The sequence below is a fragment of the Neolamprologus brichardi genome, chromosome 15, assembly GCF_056152115.1.
Source record: "Neolamprologus brichardi isolate AB-2024 chromosome 15, ASM5615211v1, whole genome shotgun sequence".
In the NCBI taxonomy this organism is placed as follows: Eukaryota; Metazoa; Chordata; class Actinopteri; order Cichliformes; family Cichlidae; genus Neolamprologus; species Neolamprologus brichardi.
In genome coordinates this window covers 7,590,102-7,607,402 of record NC_142118.1, presented here as the reverse complement: position 1 = coordinate 7,607,402, position 17,301 = coordinate 7,590,102, and the positions used below count along the sequence as shown (strand labels likewise).

Here is a 17,301-nt window from a genome sequence, read left to right as displayed (position 1 = left end):
AAAAACAGGTGAATTTTATGCAACAGTCGTAGAGGAGAACTGTGTGTTTGTGCGTACACCGAAGCATCGCAGAGACTGTTGATCCAATGCAGTTATCTGAACCATCAACTTGTCCTCTCCGGGTGAGGTGTTTGATATGTAAATAGTTATAAAAGCAGTGATGTGGTTTCCCTCGGAGTACGAGAGCTGGGTGTTTGGGGTATTGACTCGAGCGTCTCCTTAGGATTTAGCAGCCACCTAGACAACGGCACACAGGCTGACAAAGGGAAGTGAAAGCACACAAGGTAAAGGCGGCTGAGTAGGTGAGCCGTGGTACTGTTGGTTTAATAAAGTCTGTAGATGATGGTGCTGTGGATCCTGTTCCGTAAGAGTTAGGGACGTGATTTTTTTTTTTCTGTGTTTGGTCTCAATAATGTCTGAAGGTGAAGAATACACTGACTTTGATTTAATGACAACAAGAAATACCTGCTATTACCTGCTACTAGCAGGTATAGAAGACAACACAGTACAGTGACTCACACTGATACAGGCTGACTCAGTCATGGCTCTTTTCTATATATTTTGCTTCCAAGGAGCCAGACTTTATTGTAATTTTTTAAAGTGCTCTTGAGGCTTTCTGAAGGTCTTTTAAATGTTTTATTTTTACATTGACTGCTTTTTGTCTCTTTTTCAGTCCAGTTCTTGTACTTGACTACTTGCTTAAAACTGACCTATGAATCATTCAATCACAAAAAGGCCCCTAATTCAAGTTATGAACAAGTGTTGTGTCTACACATTACAGACTTCAGTTGAATCTGTGAAAAATGTCAGAGATGACACAGTGACAGGCATAAAATAGTTTTTCTGCACCAACAAGGTGATTCCCAAATAGGTGTTAGCTGAAAACCTGGCATATGTCAGCATGGTGTGCATTTGTGGGTCTATAAAACTACAGCTGACAAACAGCATCTAAAAGTTATTTTCTTGATAAATGTCCTTGATAAATTGGGGAAAAATTGTCTGACTCTTCTGTTGATCCATGTACTGTTCACTCAAGCCTCACTGGTCTCAGTGGAAGGGTGGCTGTCAAGAAAACTTTCTTAAGGAAGCGAAACGGAGAGAAAAGGCTCAAGTATGCCAAATTACACAAGAACTAGACTGCATTGGAAATTCAGTGTCAGCAGGTCTGATGGAGCGATGAATCCAAATTAGGATTTTTGCTTCGAATTTTTGTCGTTATGTGCAGAGGAGGTCAGGAGAGCAGTAAAACTGAGTGTCTTCAGTCTTCTGTAAAAGCTGGTGAAGGCTCAGTCATAGTTTGAGTCTGGACCTCAACATGACGCAGTGTGGACTAATCGTGACAGAGAAATGAACAAAAGGCAGCCAACACCAACAAAAGTGCTTTGTAAAGTCCCAGAGAACTCCTCTTGAAAAGTACTTAAAAATGTTGCACGAAAGCTTGCCTATGTCATGATCTGTGTGCAGCAGGCAGGAGTGGAGGACCAACGTGCAGGACTCAAGACAGCGAAATTAAACTGAGAGTGCAGCTTTTATTGCTGGACAGCAAAAGAACAGAAAACGAAATGGGCTAGGAATCATAACAAGGTTCAACAGGCAGACACAACACACAGCCAGGTATGAGGGTGTGAACGTACATTAACGAGGTGACACAGGGCTTGGAAAACACAAGGCTTAAATAATAATAATGATGGATTGCATTTATATAGCGCTTTTCAGGAACCCTCAAAGCGCTTTACAATTCCACTATTCATTCACTCTCACATTCACACACTGGTGGAGGCAGCTACAGTTGTAGCCACAGCTGCCCTGGGGCAGACTGACCATCGGCACCTCTGGCCAACACCAGTAGGCGGTAGGTGAAGTGTCTTGCCCAAGGACACAACGACCGAGACTGTCCGAGCCGGCAACCTTCCGATTACAAGACGAACACCCAACTCTTGAGCCACGATCGCCTTGGAGTAATCAGGAAATGGGAGACAGGAGGGAAACGCAGCTGGGAGAAATCAGACTTAACAAGACAAGGGAAGCAAAACTAGACACACTGACATGAGACACAGACTTTCAAAGTAACACAGGAAACACAGCAGGCGCAGACTAGACACTGAACTAAACCTACACTAACACAAGGATGATGATGATAATGATAATAATAATAATAATAATATTAATAATAATAATAATAATCAGAACAGTACAACTAAGGAATCAGAGCCTAAACCATAATACAGAATAATACAAAAACACAAGAAAAAGAAGATGCTGGGTCAAAATGACCCAGAACCTTGACAGCCTAAGCGTGCCATGTTAGAATTGTCTGTTTATGCCTTACGTAATGAAACTACTGCACACATTTCTCATTTCCCCAATAAAATATAAAGAAATGAGGGTGACTCAGTACTGTACGGCCTTATTAAAAGCATAAATCATATTCAATCAAATTAGTGTAAAATCCTTTCATACCCAGTCCACATTTCATAACAAGTGCCTGAAATTTGCAATTAATGTGAATATGTATCAAGAGTGTGGAACCCTGTAGTGTTCGGTGTCAGGTTATGTATACTAGTAAATCGGAACTGTGCCATCTTTTTATCAGGAGTCATACCGAGTGGCCACATGTTTCCAGAAGACCCCTATGGATTCGGTCATGGCTGTGTAAGAAGCTTTGCAGTGCCCCACTTACTCACATAGCATTCAGCCCTCACTGACACACAGACTGAATCGACTGACAGGCCTGTGGATGTGGCCACGCGAGCTACATGTCCCAGTGGCACTGTGCTAAATCTCGCCTTCCTTTTCTTACCTACAATAGCTTCAAATGGGGGCTTTCACAGCCAATGAGACAATGTGAAGAATACTCACATCTCTGTGAGAGATTAATTACTTTCTCCTTTTCGTGGCAGCATTTTGCTGACGGTGGCGAAAAGTGGGTCGGCCGCTGTGTGCTGCTAACATTGGCTTTATCGGGGGAAAAGCGTCCACCTTAACAGGTGTTGCTGGTGGTGGTTTCGGGCGGTTTGTGTAGACACTGAAACCATATCAGAGGTTTGGCTAGAATATTTCCTAACAAGCAAACAAACCATTATCAGTGTTTGATTGTATCTGCTCCCACATTTAGAAAAAGACATTGGATCTTCTTGCTCTTAACTCTAAAGTTGCTCTACTTTCATTTTCTGGCTACGTAGCGTGCTGTTACTGAAGCTCTACACTCCGTTGTGTCATTCTTCTGTATGTGAAGTATGTTAAGCAAAGGTCAGTGGATTGTTTGGGTTAGAGCTAGGGTGGAAGCTCCATCATGGGCAGGGTGGTATTTCCTGAAGCACTTAAATAAATTAGAGCCTGGAAGCCACGTCTCTGAAGACAGGAACCCGTAATCGCTCAAAAGACCTTTTTTTTTTTTTTATACGAATATTATGGCTACTGTTCTGAAAAGACAGTTTTTGTCTGTTTGAATATTTTATAATCTACTAGAGTGATTAGAATTTGAGGTGTCTTTCAATATTTCTCTCCTTTTACTATAATAATATAATATTATTATATTTGATATAACAATAAGAAGTTGATTGTTATCTTTGAGACGCTAGCATTTTCTGGTTTGAGCTATTTTTATTCTAAAAGTGAGAAAACGGGTTTGATCGTGATCCTTACCGCAAGTTAATGTTGCCTTTGTTCCCAAACGAGATCCCACTTTATTTATTTATTTATTTGTGAAATCTTGGTGCACATTTTGCTTTATGTCTGTACCACCGTGATCTATATGGTAACAGCTGTCAGCATGAAGGAAGCGCATCTGTCGATGAGCTTAAAAAGAACACGAAAAAGTTTGTTTGTCCCAGTTGAGTCGTGTTTGTGTCGGTTTCCCATTCCAACCTGTTTCCAGATTCGCTGCATTAGCCTAGCGTCACTTCTTTTATACATCCCTCTCCTTCTGTACGCGCTGCGAGGCTTATTATCTGTCATTGTCTCCTTATCTTCATCTGTTGTTCAGTTGCTGCGATGAGGGGAGAGCCGTCTGTGCATTCCGTCAGTTCTTTGCCACAAAATGTCTTCAAAGCTTCCACGTTCTGTGAAAGAAGTTTGACAGAAGGCGTAAAATATGTCCCGATTGTGTTATGGTTTGATGGATTCATGCTCTTCCTTAATGATGAATTGATTATCGTCCTTGAATATAATCTTTCACTCCCCCGCCGTTAAAAGTCGTTCCGTGAAATTGAGGAAGACTTGAGTTTCGAATCCGTCACACAGCACATCATACTTCATCTTTAATTCATGGCCAACCCTCAACTTACCTTGAGATATGCAAGAGTGCAGCTGGGGTGAAAAAAGCTGACTGGACATTTTTATACATTAATCATCATCGTGAGCTGCTTTAGAGAGTTTTCATCTCAGCTGAAAATCTCATTTGGATCGGAAATTATGCACACATTTTGTATGGTTTGGTAGAGGAATAAAAGACTAAGCTGAATTTTGTATTAGCGCATCTGCCTGGGGATCCATCGCTGACTTTAAATGTGTTTAAATTTGTTTGTGCAGACGGGTGGATCACTCCCCTCCCATAATGGCTTAAATTTGTAGAGCTTTCTTCTTTTATGTTCATTTTTCTTCCTTACAGATTATTTCCAAGTTCTGGGGGCTATACCAAGCATACCGCATCAATGCATCACTTGATACTGTGCATTTGTAGGACCGCAGGTTTATCTAACTACTCGTCCAGATTTAATAGTGTTTAATGAAGCAGTGATGTATAGGCAAAATGAGAATTCATCGATTTTATGTGAGAATCTGGGTGACTTTCTTTCATACTGAGATATAGTACCTTTCTGGTTTACTTGTACTTTTATATAGAAGGTGTATTTGTTGTCTATATTAGATGCCATAAATTAGATTACAAGATTTTCAAGCAGCTCCACGCAAGCAACATTTGTAACTCATCATTTAGATGGTGCCTAACAAATTTTATTTTTATATTTTCCTTTCAAATAATTTAACTTCTTCAGATCTTTAAAACCACTATAATGTACAGCACCCAGTAATTTAGATGACTCTTTAGGTTTGCCATTCAAACCTGGCATGCTGTTATGCATCCTGTGCAGAGGGGTTACAAGCAGACTCATTATTATTAAAGAGCCAAGGCCCAAGAATAGGTTATGAACTCAAACTTGACTTCCTGTTATTACCAGCACTTATATTTTGTTTCAGCTGGACTCACATCAACAACATTAATGTCACTTTTTTTTTAGAATTTAAAACACCACAACTGTGTCTTGGTTTTGTCCAGGTGGAGCCAGTGTGTGGGCCATTACTCCGGAGGAGAGGGCGAAACATGACAAACAGTTTGAGACCCTCTCCCCCGTCCTCGGTTACATCTCAGGTAGGCTGTTTTCATAAGAAACAGACCACGAACTTGCTTCTGTTTAACGGGAGGTTGTGTCATTAGCAGTAAGTGAGCTGCATATGGTTTTTTTGTTTACCTGCAGGAGAACAAGCAAGAAAATTCTTCCTGCAGTCCGGCCTGCCTGCTTCTGTCCTGGCTGAGATTTGGTAAGCACTGACTGACAACTTGGCAAAGTCCTTGTCACAACTCAATGCTGAGCGGGAGCAAGTGGGTCAGTAGGTCCAAGATTTTGTTACACTGGCTTGCGTTCAGCTTCCTGTTGAGCATTTATTTCCTTCACAGCCTGCCACACCTAGTAAACTATGTGAGTGAAGAGAGGGCGGGGGCGTCCTGTAATTAGAACTCGCTTTCTGTGTGTGTGTGCGTGTGCGTGTGCGTGTGCGTGTGCGTGTGTGTGCGTGTGTGTGTGTGTATAATGAGACTGGAATTCAATCCCACCACAACCTTGTCCCCAGTGATTTTTTTTCTATTGTTTCAATAAAGAGGGAAAGAAAAATAGGAACGTACACTTTGCTACACACAGATCATTATATACTCCAGATTTTCTTCTTCCCCTCTTTTAGGAACTTAGCCGACATGGACAGTGATGGGAAAATGGACAAACTGGAGTTTTCCATTGCTATGAAGCTCATCAAACTTAAACTTCAAGGACGCAACTTGCCCTCCGCTTTGCCAGTCGTCATGAAGCAGCCTCCTGCTTCCAATTGCGGTTCAACCATCGCTTCCTCAGCACGATTTGGTACAAGCATTTATTTTCTCCAAAATGAGATAATTATGCATTTGAAAAAAATACAAAATGATTGATTTTTTTTGTGTGTTTCCTCCATATAGGAATGGGTTCTATGCCAAACTTGTCAATTGGTCTGTCATCCATGTCAGCTATGTCAGCTATGTCAGCCATGCCCATCCTCACACCCATCCCAGTTAACCCCCCCATGCCCTCAATGCAACCCCTGTTGCCAACGCCTGTGACTCTGCCACTTATCGCCCCGCTTGGAAACTGTGGGCTCCACAACGGCACCCTCCTCACCCCACCACTCGTTCCTAACAACGCAGGTTGGTTCTGCAGTGGGAACCATTCTGGGCAAAACAAAATAGATAACGATCAATGGATTAGCTCCAGCAATGGGCCTAAAAGTGAACATAGGCCGAAGCATGACTAACAGTCATGCTCCAGAGCCATTTCATTTCATTTTACTTAACAACGATATTTCAGTGGCACACATCAATGTTATCTTGTTCACAAGCAAATAAAGCCACTGCAGTTGTAATCTGCTCATAACTTTGCACATTGCATAACAAGGTCCCATGACCTGATTGCACTTATTGCTTGCATAAACCGATATTATAAATTCCTTTAAAAATGACACTCAGCAAAAAGCTGATTAACAAACCAGTATAGTAGGAAGATTTTACATTTCACAAAAATAAAACAAAGTACCAAAAAAATTAGAGCTTGACTAATTTATTAGAACTTATGCACTTTGTTACTAGCAGCCTGTCATAAATAGATTATGAATGGAACAAAAGATAGCCGTCGTCCAAAGAAGAGCTTTGAATGTAATTTCAAAAGCCTGAAGGCTACTTAAAGAAATTACCAGAAAGTTGACGTAAGATAATTTAGACTGTGTTGAAGAATAACAGTAATTTTGCCCAAAATTGACTTAAAAACTTGTTTAAGAAAAACAAAAGAACAATTATATCGAATTATCGGCTTTTTAAAGGACCAGTTATCGTCTTAAAAATCATTTACCAGTATGGCTCTAATAAGTAGCATCCATTTAAATGTTCAGATTGTTTCAGCTATGTTAGCCTAATCATATTTCCAAATATTTTCCAACTTTGAAACACATACTTTTTCTCCTTGCAAAACTTTTAAGTATCGCCACCATCTTCACCACCGAAAATGTTTCTGATGATTCACCAGAACCAGCTCTCTGCAAAGTAAAAATAAATTCATAAACCAAAAATCACCTGTCAGCTAATAAACTAACCGCAGTTTACCCAACATAAATGTTTGGTGTAATTCAGTAACGTGACTTGGTTGTGTGTGATATGAAATAAGCAGATTTGTCTTTTGGTAAAGCTGAAATCTGCAATTTCTTTGCTCCTGCTTTTTTTAGCAGCTTTGCAGGAAGATTCGATTTTTGTTGAACAGTATGGAGCATGGTGCATACAGGATTTTACATATAATTTGTTAATATTTTATGTGTAAGGGTCAGTTATTCATGTCCTGAGCTTCAGTGGTGCAGTAAAGCAGTGAGGATTACGCTTGGAACATGAAAGTTCTGCAACTTATCTTTCTACTCTCTCAAGTCTTATATTGGTCTTGTGATGTGTGCATGCTTTGCATTTAGTATAGGCATATCTGTGTGTGTGTGTGTGCGTGTGTGTGTGTGTGTGTGAGAGATGCAGCACTGCAGCTTTTCACACACTCAGTGTTTGCTGCAGTTCAGATAGGAAAGTTAATTTATATCAACTGTGGGAACATATATGTTATATATACATTAGCAGTTCTTCTGTTTGGATTTCTCTTACATCTCAGTCTGTTCTCTTCATTTCTCACCTCCTCCATCTGTTCCGTGGCCACTCTCTTTAATCTTACTCAGTCTGTTCCAGTATGATTTCTGGCTGTGAAATGAGCAATCTAATAAGAGTTAGTGTGAGATTAGCCTTTTATTTGGTGTTCCTCCTCCATTTTTTCTCTCTCTCCCTCTCTGATGAAAATATATCAGTGCCACAGCTCTTGAGACTCTCTTTAGCAAGTGGTTGCAGCCAACTACAATCTCTTACCCAGATGTTAATAACCTTGCTGGTTGAGGTCTGTGTGCAGCGACTTTAAAGTATGAGCAGATAAGATAAGATGTACGTACCACCAAGGGCAGCAGAAGTCTGCATGTTCGCAGAATGTCATAAATTGATCTATTAAAGAAAAGGACGTGCACGTTCTGGATATAGTACCATGTGTAAACTGAAACATTCTTTTGAATTTCCCAAATGGAGATTTTACCATTAACAGAGTGTCTCCAACTGCATTTACAGGACTTCCTCTCTCTGGCTTCTCCTCTCCTATGGCCTTCTCCCCGTCCACTGGCATGTCAAAGGCCAACTCTCTACTCGACCTGGGATCGAGCAGGTGAGATTATTACTGAGCAAATTACTAAACTGTTATTAGCATGTAATAAAGATGTGCTTGGGCTCTAGGAAAATGCTTTCAAACTAAGCAAGATCCCAATCCAGTAGAGCTCCTTTGAGATGTGGCGCAACGGGAGATTCGGATCAATGCTGCATGTGTGTACTACATAAGTGAAGTCATGCTGAAAGACGAATTTAGAAATATTTATGTCAGTTAAATTTAGGGTTTACTGGTTTTAAAACATCCCGTTTGTTATCTACACACGCTTGTTTGAGCACTCAGACAGATGCAGTCATGCCGTGATTTCAGCAGGAAAGGGTTGAGAATTAGAGCACAAACAGAGATGAAACTCCCAGATAACACTGAGTACAGGAAAAACATTTTGAAATCAGAGGGTTTTGGCAATAGCAGGAAGTTGTCTTGTTTAGAGTCGAAAACGTCAGAGAACAGGAATCCAAAAGCATTCTCAATGGGCGAGGTCATTATAGATCTTAAATGCTTAGAATGCTATGACTATTTTTCTGAACAACTACGATGTTTTTTTGTAAATGTTATATAGTCATCTGTCTATAGTCACCTAGACATAAGGTAGATAGATCATTGGTCCCTGTGGTCTCCATAAGCCACTGTGTCCCCATTTCAGTCATTCCTATTCAGGGTAAGATATTAGGTAACGTAAAACAGGCAAACAAAATGTTAAATAAGTTGCTTGAATCTTTGTCATCAGAAATAAGCCCAAATTGCTGCTGCAGCTTAAAATATGTGGGTTGGGTTTTTTTTAGCTGGTGACTTTAGGGGAATTAGGCCATCACATCAATGATCTCCTAGTGTGTCATTTCATACTGTTTTGTGCCCACTGAATAGATGTTTTTTCTTTGTTTTTGGCCTGCTTACTTCTAAAATGAAATCAAAATTGAATTTTAGCTCATGTCTAAAATGAAATATAAGACTGCAACTAGAGGGGTTTGTAGTTTTACTTATGTGCCAGTGAAGCTTTCATCTCTGTTTTGGCACAATGTACTTTAATATCTGCCGAGGTTTGGAAGGTCCTCTTGCAGTTTCTCTGACAGCCAAATCCTCTTGAATATCTAATATCCTTTGTCCACCTCATGGTGTTTTGAGTGGGTTTGGAAAAGAACACAAATAGTATCTGATTTCATTGTTTTGAATAGCTTAGCGCTTCACACAATAAGCCCTGACCTCAGGTGTAGGTGGTAAGGAAAGCATTATTAAGGGCACCAGAATACCAAGAAGTACAATAGATGCAGTTTAATCCCACAGCTGCTTTTACCTTCCAGTTCTAGCTGTTAGACTTTCTAATATTAGGACAGATGCGTGATAGTTCTTTGAGGTTTTTCCGGTCTGTACTTCCGCAATCTTTTTACTGTGCGTATATACACCCAGAAAAACAATGCTTTGGCATCTCCTGTTGTCTTTCTGAAACCTTAATGAGTATTGCAAGTTCCCACTCTGCTACAATTTTCAACCATGACTATCATGTGGTCTGGCATACTCATTATGGACTGGTATTTATATAGCACTTTTCTTGTCTCACTGACTACTAGCCAAATGTAACAATACATTTATAACATGATTTATTCTATAAACTTTAAGCACTTTATCTGCTTCATATCCAGGAATCAACAGTTAACTAACATGCATGTATTTGGACTGTAAGAATAAGGACTTGATAGCACTTGATAGCGCTAACAATTCAACCACCGCACCCCACCGAATGGCTGATTATGATGTTGTCTTGTTTCATTGTCCAAAAGTCATTGTCTGCTTAGCTGTTTGCGCCAGCTTCCTCTGCAGTTAATTAAGAGCTGAGAAATAACACCGGGGAGTCTCCAAGCAATTAGTGGTCTAAGGAGAAAGAAAAAGGCTGATCATATATAATATAATAATAATACTTTTTCAGTTCCCTTTAGGTGATTTGTTGACATATAGACACACCTTTCTTGTCTCTTACCATAGTTCCAATTCCTCCTCCACCACATCTTTGGCCAGTAACTCCCCAAAGATGGGCGCAAGTGATTGGGCCGTTTCCCAGGCCTCAAGACTCAAGTACCGTCAGCAGTTCAACACACTAGACAAGCTCATGACCGGCTACTTATCAGGTAAGTCCTGTGCACACACAAACATACACGCATGAATTTAAACAAACATGAAATTCTCAGGACCACTAGGCTTCACATGAGTGCTCCTGTCAGTGTTTAAAAGCGAACAATTTAGGGTCAGTTTCACTTTGCACACATGCACTCGCGTTCTCCTGTAATTGCTCTTAACTGCACTTAACAGAACTTGGAAAGCACACAAACGTATTCACTGTAAGAGTTCACTTTGCTGTTCTGATCTGATCTACGTGTTACTTTGCAGGACCTCAGGTTAGAAATGCACTGATGGCATCAAATCTGACGCAGACTCAGTTAGCTACCATCTGGTGAGTGTAATGTGTGTATGTGTGTGTATGTTCTTGCCTATCTATCGTAGTGAGGACCAGTGACAGTTTATGACCATTGAAGTAAGGACATTTTGGTAAAGTGAGGACCCTTTTGCCACTTTCCCCTATTTTTTCCAAGACCTCAAAGTCTGTGAAGTCTGTTTTAGGTTAAAGGTTAGAATTTCCTAATTTTACCCGTAAACTAGGGTTAAGAGGAGAGTTTACTTAAGTAAAAGCATGAAACTATGTTAAGTGAAATACTGTGTACCACTCTTTAATGGCCAGATAATTGATTATGTGCTTCAATAATAAAATTGAGCTCTGCAGACAACGTAAATACCAATGCTGACTGTGTTAAAAGAGTTTAATCACTTATAAAGCTGGCTTTGAAGCATTTCTAATTTGACTATACAGTACTGTGCAAAAATTTTGAGCCATCCCTCATTTCATTATACTGTTAGGAAATGGGAAATAGGTGCAAACATAAGTTCTGTATATGAGGCAAAAGCAGAGTTTGTACAGTTTGAGCAAGCTTAAAAGTCAATATTTGATATGACCATGTTTATTCTTCAACACGTTCCTTAGGCAAGCAATCTTCCAGACTTCTTGAAGGACATTCAAGGAATCAGGATGCTGGCTGCCTGTTCGCTGTCTGTTTGACACAGGCTGCTGGTAACAAAGTGCCTAAACAGACAATTTGCTAAGTTTTATGTTATGCGTACAACCAACACTAGTTTATCCCTTGAGCTAGCACACCTCTTTCATGCTTGAATAATTCATAGGTCAGAGTTAAGTGGCTTAAAAAAACAACAGCAACAACAAAAAAATTAGTCTGAAAATGACTAATACATGGATTAGACTGAAAATGAGGTCAAAAGTAGCCAACTTCTAAAGAAACAGACTTTCAGAAAGCAGAACTAGTTTCTTTCAGAAAGAACTAGTGAAACTAGTCAAAACCACTTTAAAATATAGAGGAAAGTCTTGGTAGCAAAATATAAAGAAATGAAGTGTGACTCACGACTTTTGCATCGTACTGTATTTTATTGGAACTGTGAGCCACAAAAGGAGCAAATAACACATTTGAAGTCATAAGACTCAGTAGTATTTTATAAACGTTATAGCTGTAATATCTGACAGTACTAAGAACATTACTTATTATCTGAAACCATTTGTTTGCAGTGATGATCCCCTCATTCTCCTCCGCTTTATCAGCTGATGAATGTCTGTGAGCCCAGTACTCTTGATTTATATCCCACGTTTCCTTCCACTACTGTCCCAATGCCAGAAACAGCAGAAGGATGCTTGCAGTGAAAAATCTCTAACTTCATTATCTTCTCACCATGATGTTCTTATTGACACACAGCACTGTGTGATTTGTCTGTAGGACCTTGGCAGATGTGGATAAGGATGGCCAGCTGCAGGCTGATGAGTTCATTCTGGCCATGCACCTGGTGGACATGGCTAAGACGGGCCGCCCTCTACCACTCACTCTGCCACAAGACCTAGTACCACCCTCTCTGAGGTAACACAGAGATTCATTTACAATTTTTTAAAAAAAAAAATAACCAAATAGATAAATGAACAAATTTTTTTTTTTTGCTTTTGTTACAGAGGAGGAATTAAATCCAATGAGCTTGTTAATGGAACAGGGCCCTACATAACTCCCTGTTTAATAGACACAGCAGAGATAGAACCTGCTCAAAAGAACAAGAGCAGCGGTATGGCTTTGTGAATTCTGCATGTTTTGTTCCATTGGACATCCTTCCATCCTCTGTCTTACTTTGTAATACACCTATTTCTTTCCCCTCCTCTTAGTGTCCTTTGAGGACAAGCTGAAGGAGAACTTTGCAAAGGGAAGCGCAGAGCTGGAGAAACGACGTCTAGCTCTTGAGGAGCAGCAGAAAAAGGAGAAGGAGAAGAGAGAGAGGGAGGAGAGAGAGGCTCAAGAACGGAGGGAGAGGGAGGCCAGGGAGCTGGAGAACCGGAGGAGGCTGGAGGAGGAGAGGCGGCTGGAGAGGCAGATAGAAATGGAGCGACAAAGGGAAGAGGAGAGGCTGAGAGAGCTGGAGAGGAAGGAGGTGAGTGCCGGAGCAGTCGGGTGATGCTCTCTGGGATCGATTGTCTTCTCCGATAACCTTCGGTCTTCATACTTCCAGGCAGCGAAGCTGGAGATGGAGCGCCAGCGGAGGGAAGAGTGGGAGCGTGCGAAAAGAGAGGAGCTGGGCAGGAAGAAAGAGGGGGAGCAAGAGGAGATCTCTCGACTAAGGGCGAAAAAGAAGAGTCTGGAGTTGGAGCTAGAGGCTGTGGTGAGGCTACATTGACACTGATAAATATTCACACCTACAATTCACAGTGCTAATCAAACCATGGGTGCACCATGATATCATTTACCTGGTCTCACAGGGGAACATGCACAAGCAGATCTCAGACCGTCTCCGCGACGCTCAGAGCAAGAGGCGGATTCAGAAGGCTGAGCTGGACCTCGTCAATCAGAAGAGGGACACCCGCGTTGCAGAGATTAACGCGCTTCAGCTCGAGTTTGAGGTGAACAGAAACGTTTCTCTCTGTTTTCCGCCCTGTCATCTTTCTGCATGTGTGTTTTTACGCGCTCTCCTCTCGGTCGGTCGCAGGAGTGGCAGAGGAAGCTCTCACAGCTGGTTCCAGAACAACAGAGACTGTGTGAGAAGCTGCAAAACATCAGCCTCAACAAACTCCCGTGTGGGTGACAAATGCCTCCTCTCACGTCACACAGATTAGTCACTGGCCGCTGGTCTGACATGTCTCCGACCTTTGATCTTTGTAGCTGTGACTTTGACCTCCCTGACCGGGACTGTGACGGAGAAGACTGTAAACTGCCGGAGGCTGAAGGACCAGCTTGACATCCTGGAAAGGGAAACGACAGACAAACTGACGCAGATGGAGCAGTACAATAAGGAGCTTAAGGTCAGTGTTTGGTTCAGGCCACTACAGACGCATTCAGACCAAAGTTGTAGGGGGAAAAAATGAACATAGCCTCTGATATCACCCATAAATTATAGAACTTTAAGGCTAAAGTTGGGTTTTTCATACCCCGACTTTATTTAGCGTCAACATATTTTGCAAGAGAAGTTTCATAGTAGTGAATATAATCGTGCAGCAAAATGGGGTAAAATTGCTTTAAGATGGATTGCACTGATGTTAAATGAAGCAAAAGCATACTGTTGTTTTTGTCCCACAGCTCTGGCTTGATATTAAATAGCACAAAAACAGGGCGTTTTCAACTTGCTGTGAAATCTTGTTCAACTGGTCACAATAGCTCTAGAGTTTCACCCCTTGGGCAATGGAAACTTAAACTATTTTTGCACACATACAGTCTCTGAAGTCTACGTTTGTCATCAAACAGCCTGATAATGTGATAGCTGTGAATGATGTCCTCTCAGAGTCTTATCATCAGTGTGATGTTAATAACTGGAGCACTAAAACACCTGCTCTCCCTTTCTCTTGGTTTCTGTCTCTTGGTTTGTTTATTTCTTAAGCAGCTTTTAAAGCTTTTAACCCCTGGCCTCTTCTCTTTCTCTTGTCTTCTTCTTCTCCCTGCTACCTGGATGTGTCTTCTTACTTTTTATTTTTGTTGTCTCTGCCCGTTCCTTTGTGACACACTTTTCTCCTTTGCTCTCCTCACCCATCGTCTAAACATTTTGTCTCCCTCCATCGTCACACTGTTATTTCCATAGCTCGGGGATATGGACGACTGTGTCCTCCGAGGCCTTCTGTCTCTGCTGGCCTGCCTCAGCCAGCTCTTCCTTCTCATCAAGGTTAACCCTCTTTCACTGTCGCTTTATCTCCCACTCTGTACATTTTTTCCCCCCCTTCAAGCAACAATCTTAAATCTCCTTTTCTTTGCATCCCGCAATGATTTGATCTGCTCGTTCATCTTTTCCTGCTCTTTTGAGTCATTTTTAAATGGAGGTTTTTGTTGGTACCATGCCTTCTTCCTTCGCTGTTGTTTCTCTCCGTGGGATTTGTTCTAGTCTGTGTTTTCTGTGTAAACAGGATGCACCCTGAGGGTAAAACGCACGCACACAGAATGTCTAACCTGCACAACTTATGTGTTAGAAAGAGAAAAAAAACCTCAGTTCATACTTACTATGCACATACAGCATGCCTGCGTGTTTCTGTGAATGTTGCTGCTGTTTATGAGAAATCATAAATGGCAAAACAATGTTTAACTTGTCATGCTAAGTGCATCGTGTGGAGCTGTTGTGTTGTGGTTCTTTCAGACTTTTAAGGCTGATAAGAACAAAAGTCTTAGACAGATATTTACACGTCTCCTTGTGTTGCACATTCTGTGATGGCGTCAGGAGCTGAGGGAGAAGCAGGTGAGGCAGCAGGCTGTTCTGGACGACCTGCACAGAGTCAAAGAGGAGAAATTGAGGGAGCTCCAGAGACGCCGCGAGGAGGAGGAGAGAGAAAGGAGGAGGAGAGAGGAAGAAGAAGAGGCGGCCAGGTGAATCTCAGGGTTTGTCTGTATTGCTCTTGCTTAGACATAATGTGGCTTTATTAAGCTGCATTTACTTCCCACAGACAGGCAAAGCTGGAGCAAGAAAAGAGAGAGCAGGAGCGGAGGGAACAAGAGAAGAGGGAGAGAGAGGAAGAGGAGGCACGGCAGAGGAGGCTTCTGGAGGAGCAGAGGGCCAGACAGAGGGAAGAGGAAGAGAGAGAGGCACAGGCTCGCCACCGGGCAGCCCAGGAGAAAGCACAAGAAGAGGAGAGAAGAAGGAGAGAGGAGGAGGAGGCAGAGGCGGAGAAGAAGAGGAGGGAGGCCGAAGAGGAGAAGAGACGGAAAGAGGTTGAGGAGGAGAAGAGGAGGAAAGAAGAGCAGGAAATGGGGCAGCAGTTGGCACCCAAGCTAACCACCTACAGAGCCCTGTACTCCTTTGTTGCTCGCAACGCAGATGAGCTGAGTGTAGACGCAGACTGTCTCATAGAGGTACGAAGCACACACCCGCGCTGCAAACACGCAAGATATTCGTCTTTTTAAAATGTATTTAATATGTATTACTCAAAATCTTGTTGCTTTTGATTATCAATTAGTTTTTGTGGGACCTGATCTGTTGGCTTTTTAGGCTCAGTGTCAGACTCGTTAGATAATTCCATTACAGTCCATTTAAAAAATGCACCAAATGGCAGCAACACCACAAGCACGGTCCAGATCAGTGGCTCGATTTATCAAAGGTGACACAGCGGTCAAGTACAGCTGCCAGCGTTGGCACATTTGCCACGATTCCAAATAGTCAGCGTGTCAATTTCTGTTCTAGAATACGAGGTTAACTCAGCTTCAAGCTGTGATTTTTTTTTTTTTTTATTTATGTTTTTTTTTATTTTATTTTTTTTGCTATTTTTCTTTTGGACTTTGGTGTTGGCCTACTTTTTGGAATAAGAAATACAGAAAGAGTTTCACCCTTGGCTTAGTTAATAATCTATCCATTGGCTTATCCAGCCAGACCTTGTCCCAGCTGCTAGAGGGCAAGAGGCAGGGTACGCCCTAGAAACGTCACCAATCTGTCACAGGACTAACACAGAGAGGCTAACAAGCATTCATACTTACAGTCAGTTGAGAATCACCAGTTAACCTAATCCCACTCATGTCTTTGGACTGTGGGAGGAAGGCAGACTAACCAGTCACCATGCAGACACCACACAGAACAGTCCCAGGCTGCATTCAAACACAGGACCTTCTCACAGTGAGGCAGCAGCACTAACCACTGCACCCCTGGTTAAAAATCTATAATTATATTTTGATTTTAAGTAATCACTGATGGAGTTAAAGTTCAATCAATTATCCCCGTTATCCACGTTTCCTCAATGAGCATCAATTCTGAAAGTGTTAATTTAACAAAGAATTAAGGACTGATCACACACCACTGAGCTGCCTTGATGCGTGTGTGTGTGTGTGTGTGTGTGTGTGTGTGTGTGTGTGAGTGATGGGTGTCTAAACACACTACTTGTGTTGCTGTGCAGTCGTAATTGCTCCTGATTACTGCAGTAGGGAAACAAAACGTTTATCTTGATCCCCTCGCTGCGAATGACTGACTGCAAGTGAACTGCGTTTTCCATGATGCAGGTGGATGAGCACACGGTCGGTGAGCCTGGCTGGTTGTGCGGAAGTTACCGCGGAAACAGGGGCTGGTTCCCCCAGAGTTACGCTGAGAAATGTCTGACCCCTGCCTCGACTCAAAGGGGTCCCACTTCACCTGGAAAAATGTCCTGTCTGCCACCACCACTAAACACAAGGTAACATGAAACAGGAGGAGCAGATTGAGATTGTTTCTAGGCTTTTAGCTCCTCTGC

At 41.8% G+C, this 17,301-nt stretch overlaps 1 protein-coding gene across 5 annotated transcripts in view; it reads left to right on the top strand.

Annotated features, from left to right (window-relative positions):
• itsn2a (intersectin 2a) overlaps positions 1–17,301 on the top strand; it is a 46,708-nt gene that overhangs the window by 13,792 nt on the left and 15,615 nt on the right. For 3 of the 5 annotated variants that reach the window (XM_087851879.1, XM_087851883.1, XM_087851880.1), the window contains exons 3-20: positions 5,276–5,368; positions 5,475–5,538; positions 5,956–6,131; positions 6,224–6,448; positions 8,435–8,528; positions 10,506–10,648; positions 10,908–10,971; positions 12,356–12,493; positions 12,583–12,689; positions 12,787–13,049; positions 13,128–13,277; positions 13,375–13,515; positions 13,602–13,689; positions 13,775–13,914; positions 14,685–14,765; positions 15,312–15,457; positions 15,535–15,940; positions 17,075–17,244. In XM_087851879.1, coding sequence (XP_087708005.1) covers positions 5,276–5,368; positions 5,475–5,538; positions 5,956–6,131; positions 6,224–6,448; positions 8,435–8,528; positions 10,506–10,648; positions 10,908–10,971; positions 12,356–12,493; positions 12,583–12,689; positions 12,787–13,049; positions 13,128–13,277; positions 13,375–13,515; positions 13,602–13,689; positions 13,775–13,914; positions 14,685–14,765; positions 15,312–15,457; positions 15,535–15,940; positions 17,075–17,244 — 2,689 coding nt within the window. The remainder of the gene's footprint in view (positions 1–5,275; positions 5,369–5,474; positions 5,539–5,955; positions 6,132–6,223; positions 6,449–8,434; positions 8,529–10,505; positions 10,649–10,907; positions 10,972–12,355; positions 12,494–12,582; positions 12,690–12,786; positions 13,050–13,127; positions 13,278–13,374; positions 13,516–13,601; positions 13,690–13,774; positions 13,915–14,684; positions 14,766–15,311; positions 15,458–15,534; positions 15,941–17,074; positions 17,245–17,301) is intronic. The other 2 variants (XM_087851882.1, XM_087851881.1) reach the window with 2 other exon arrangements.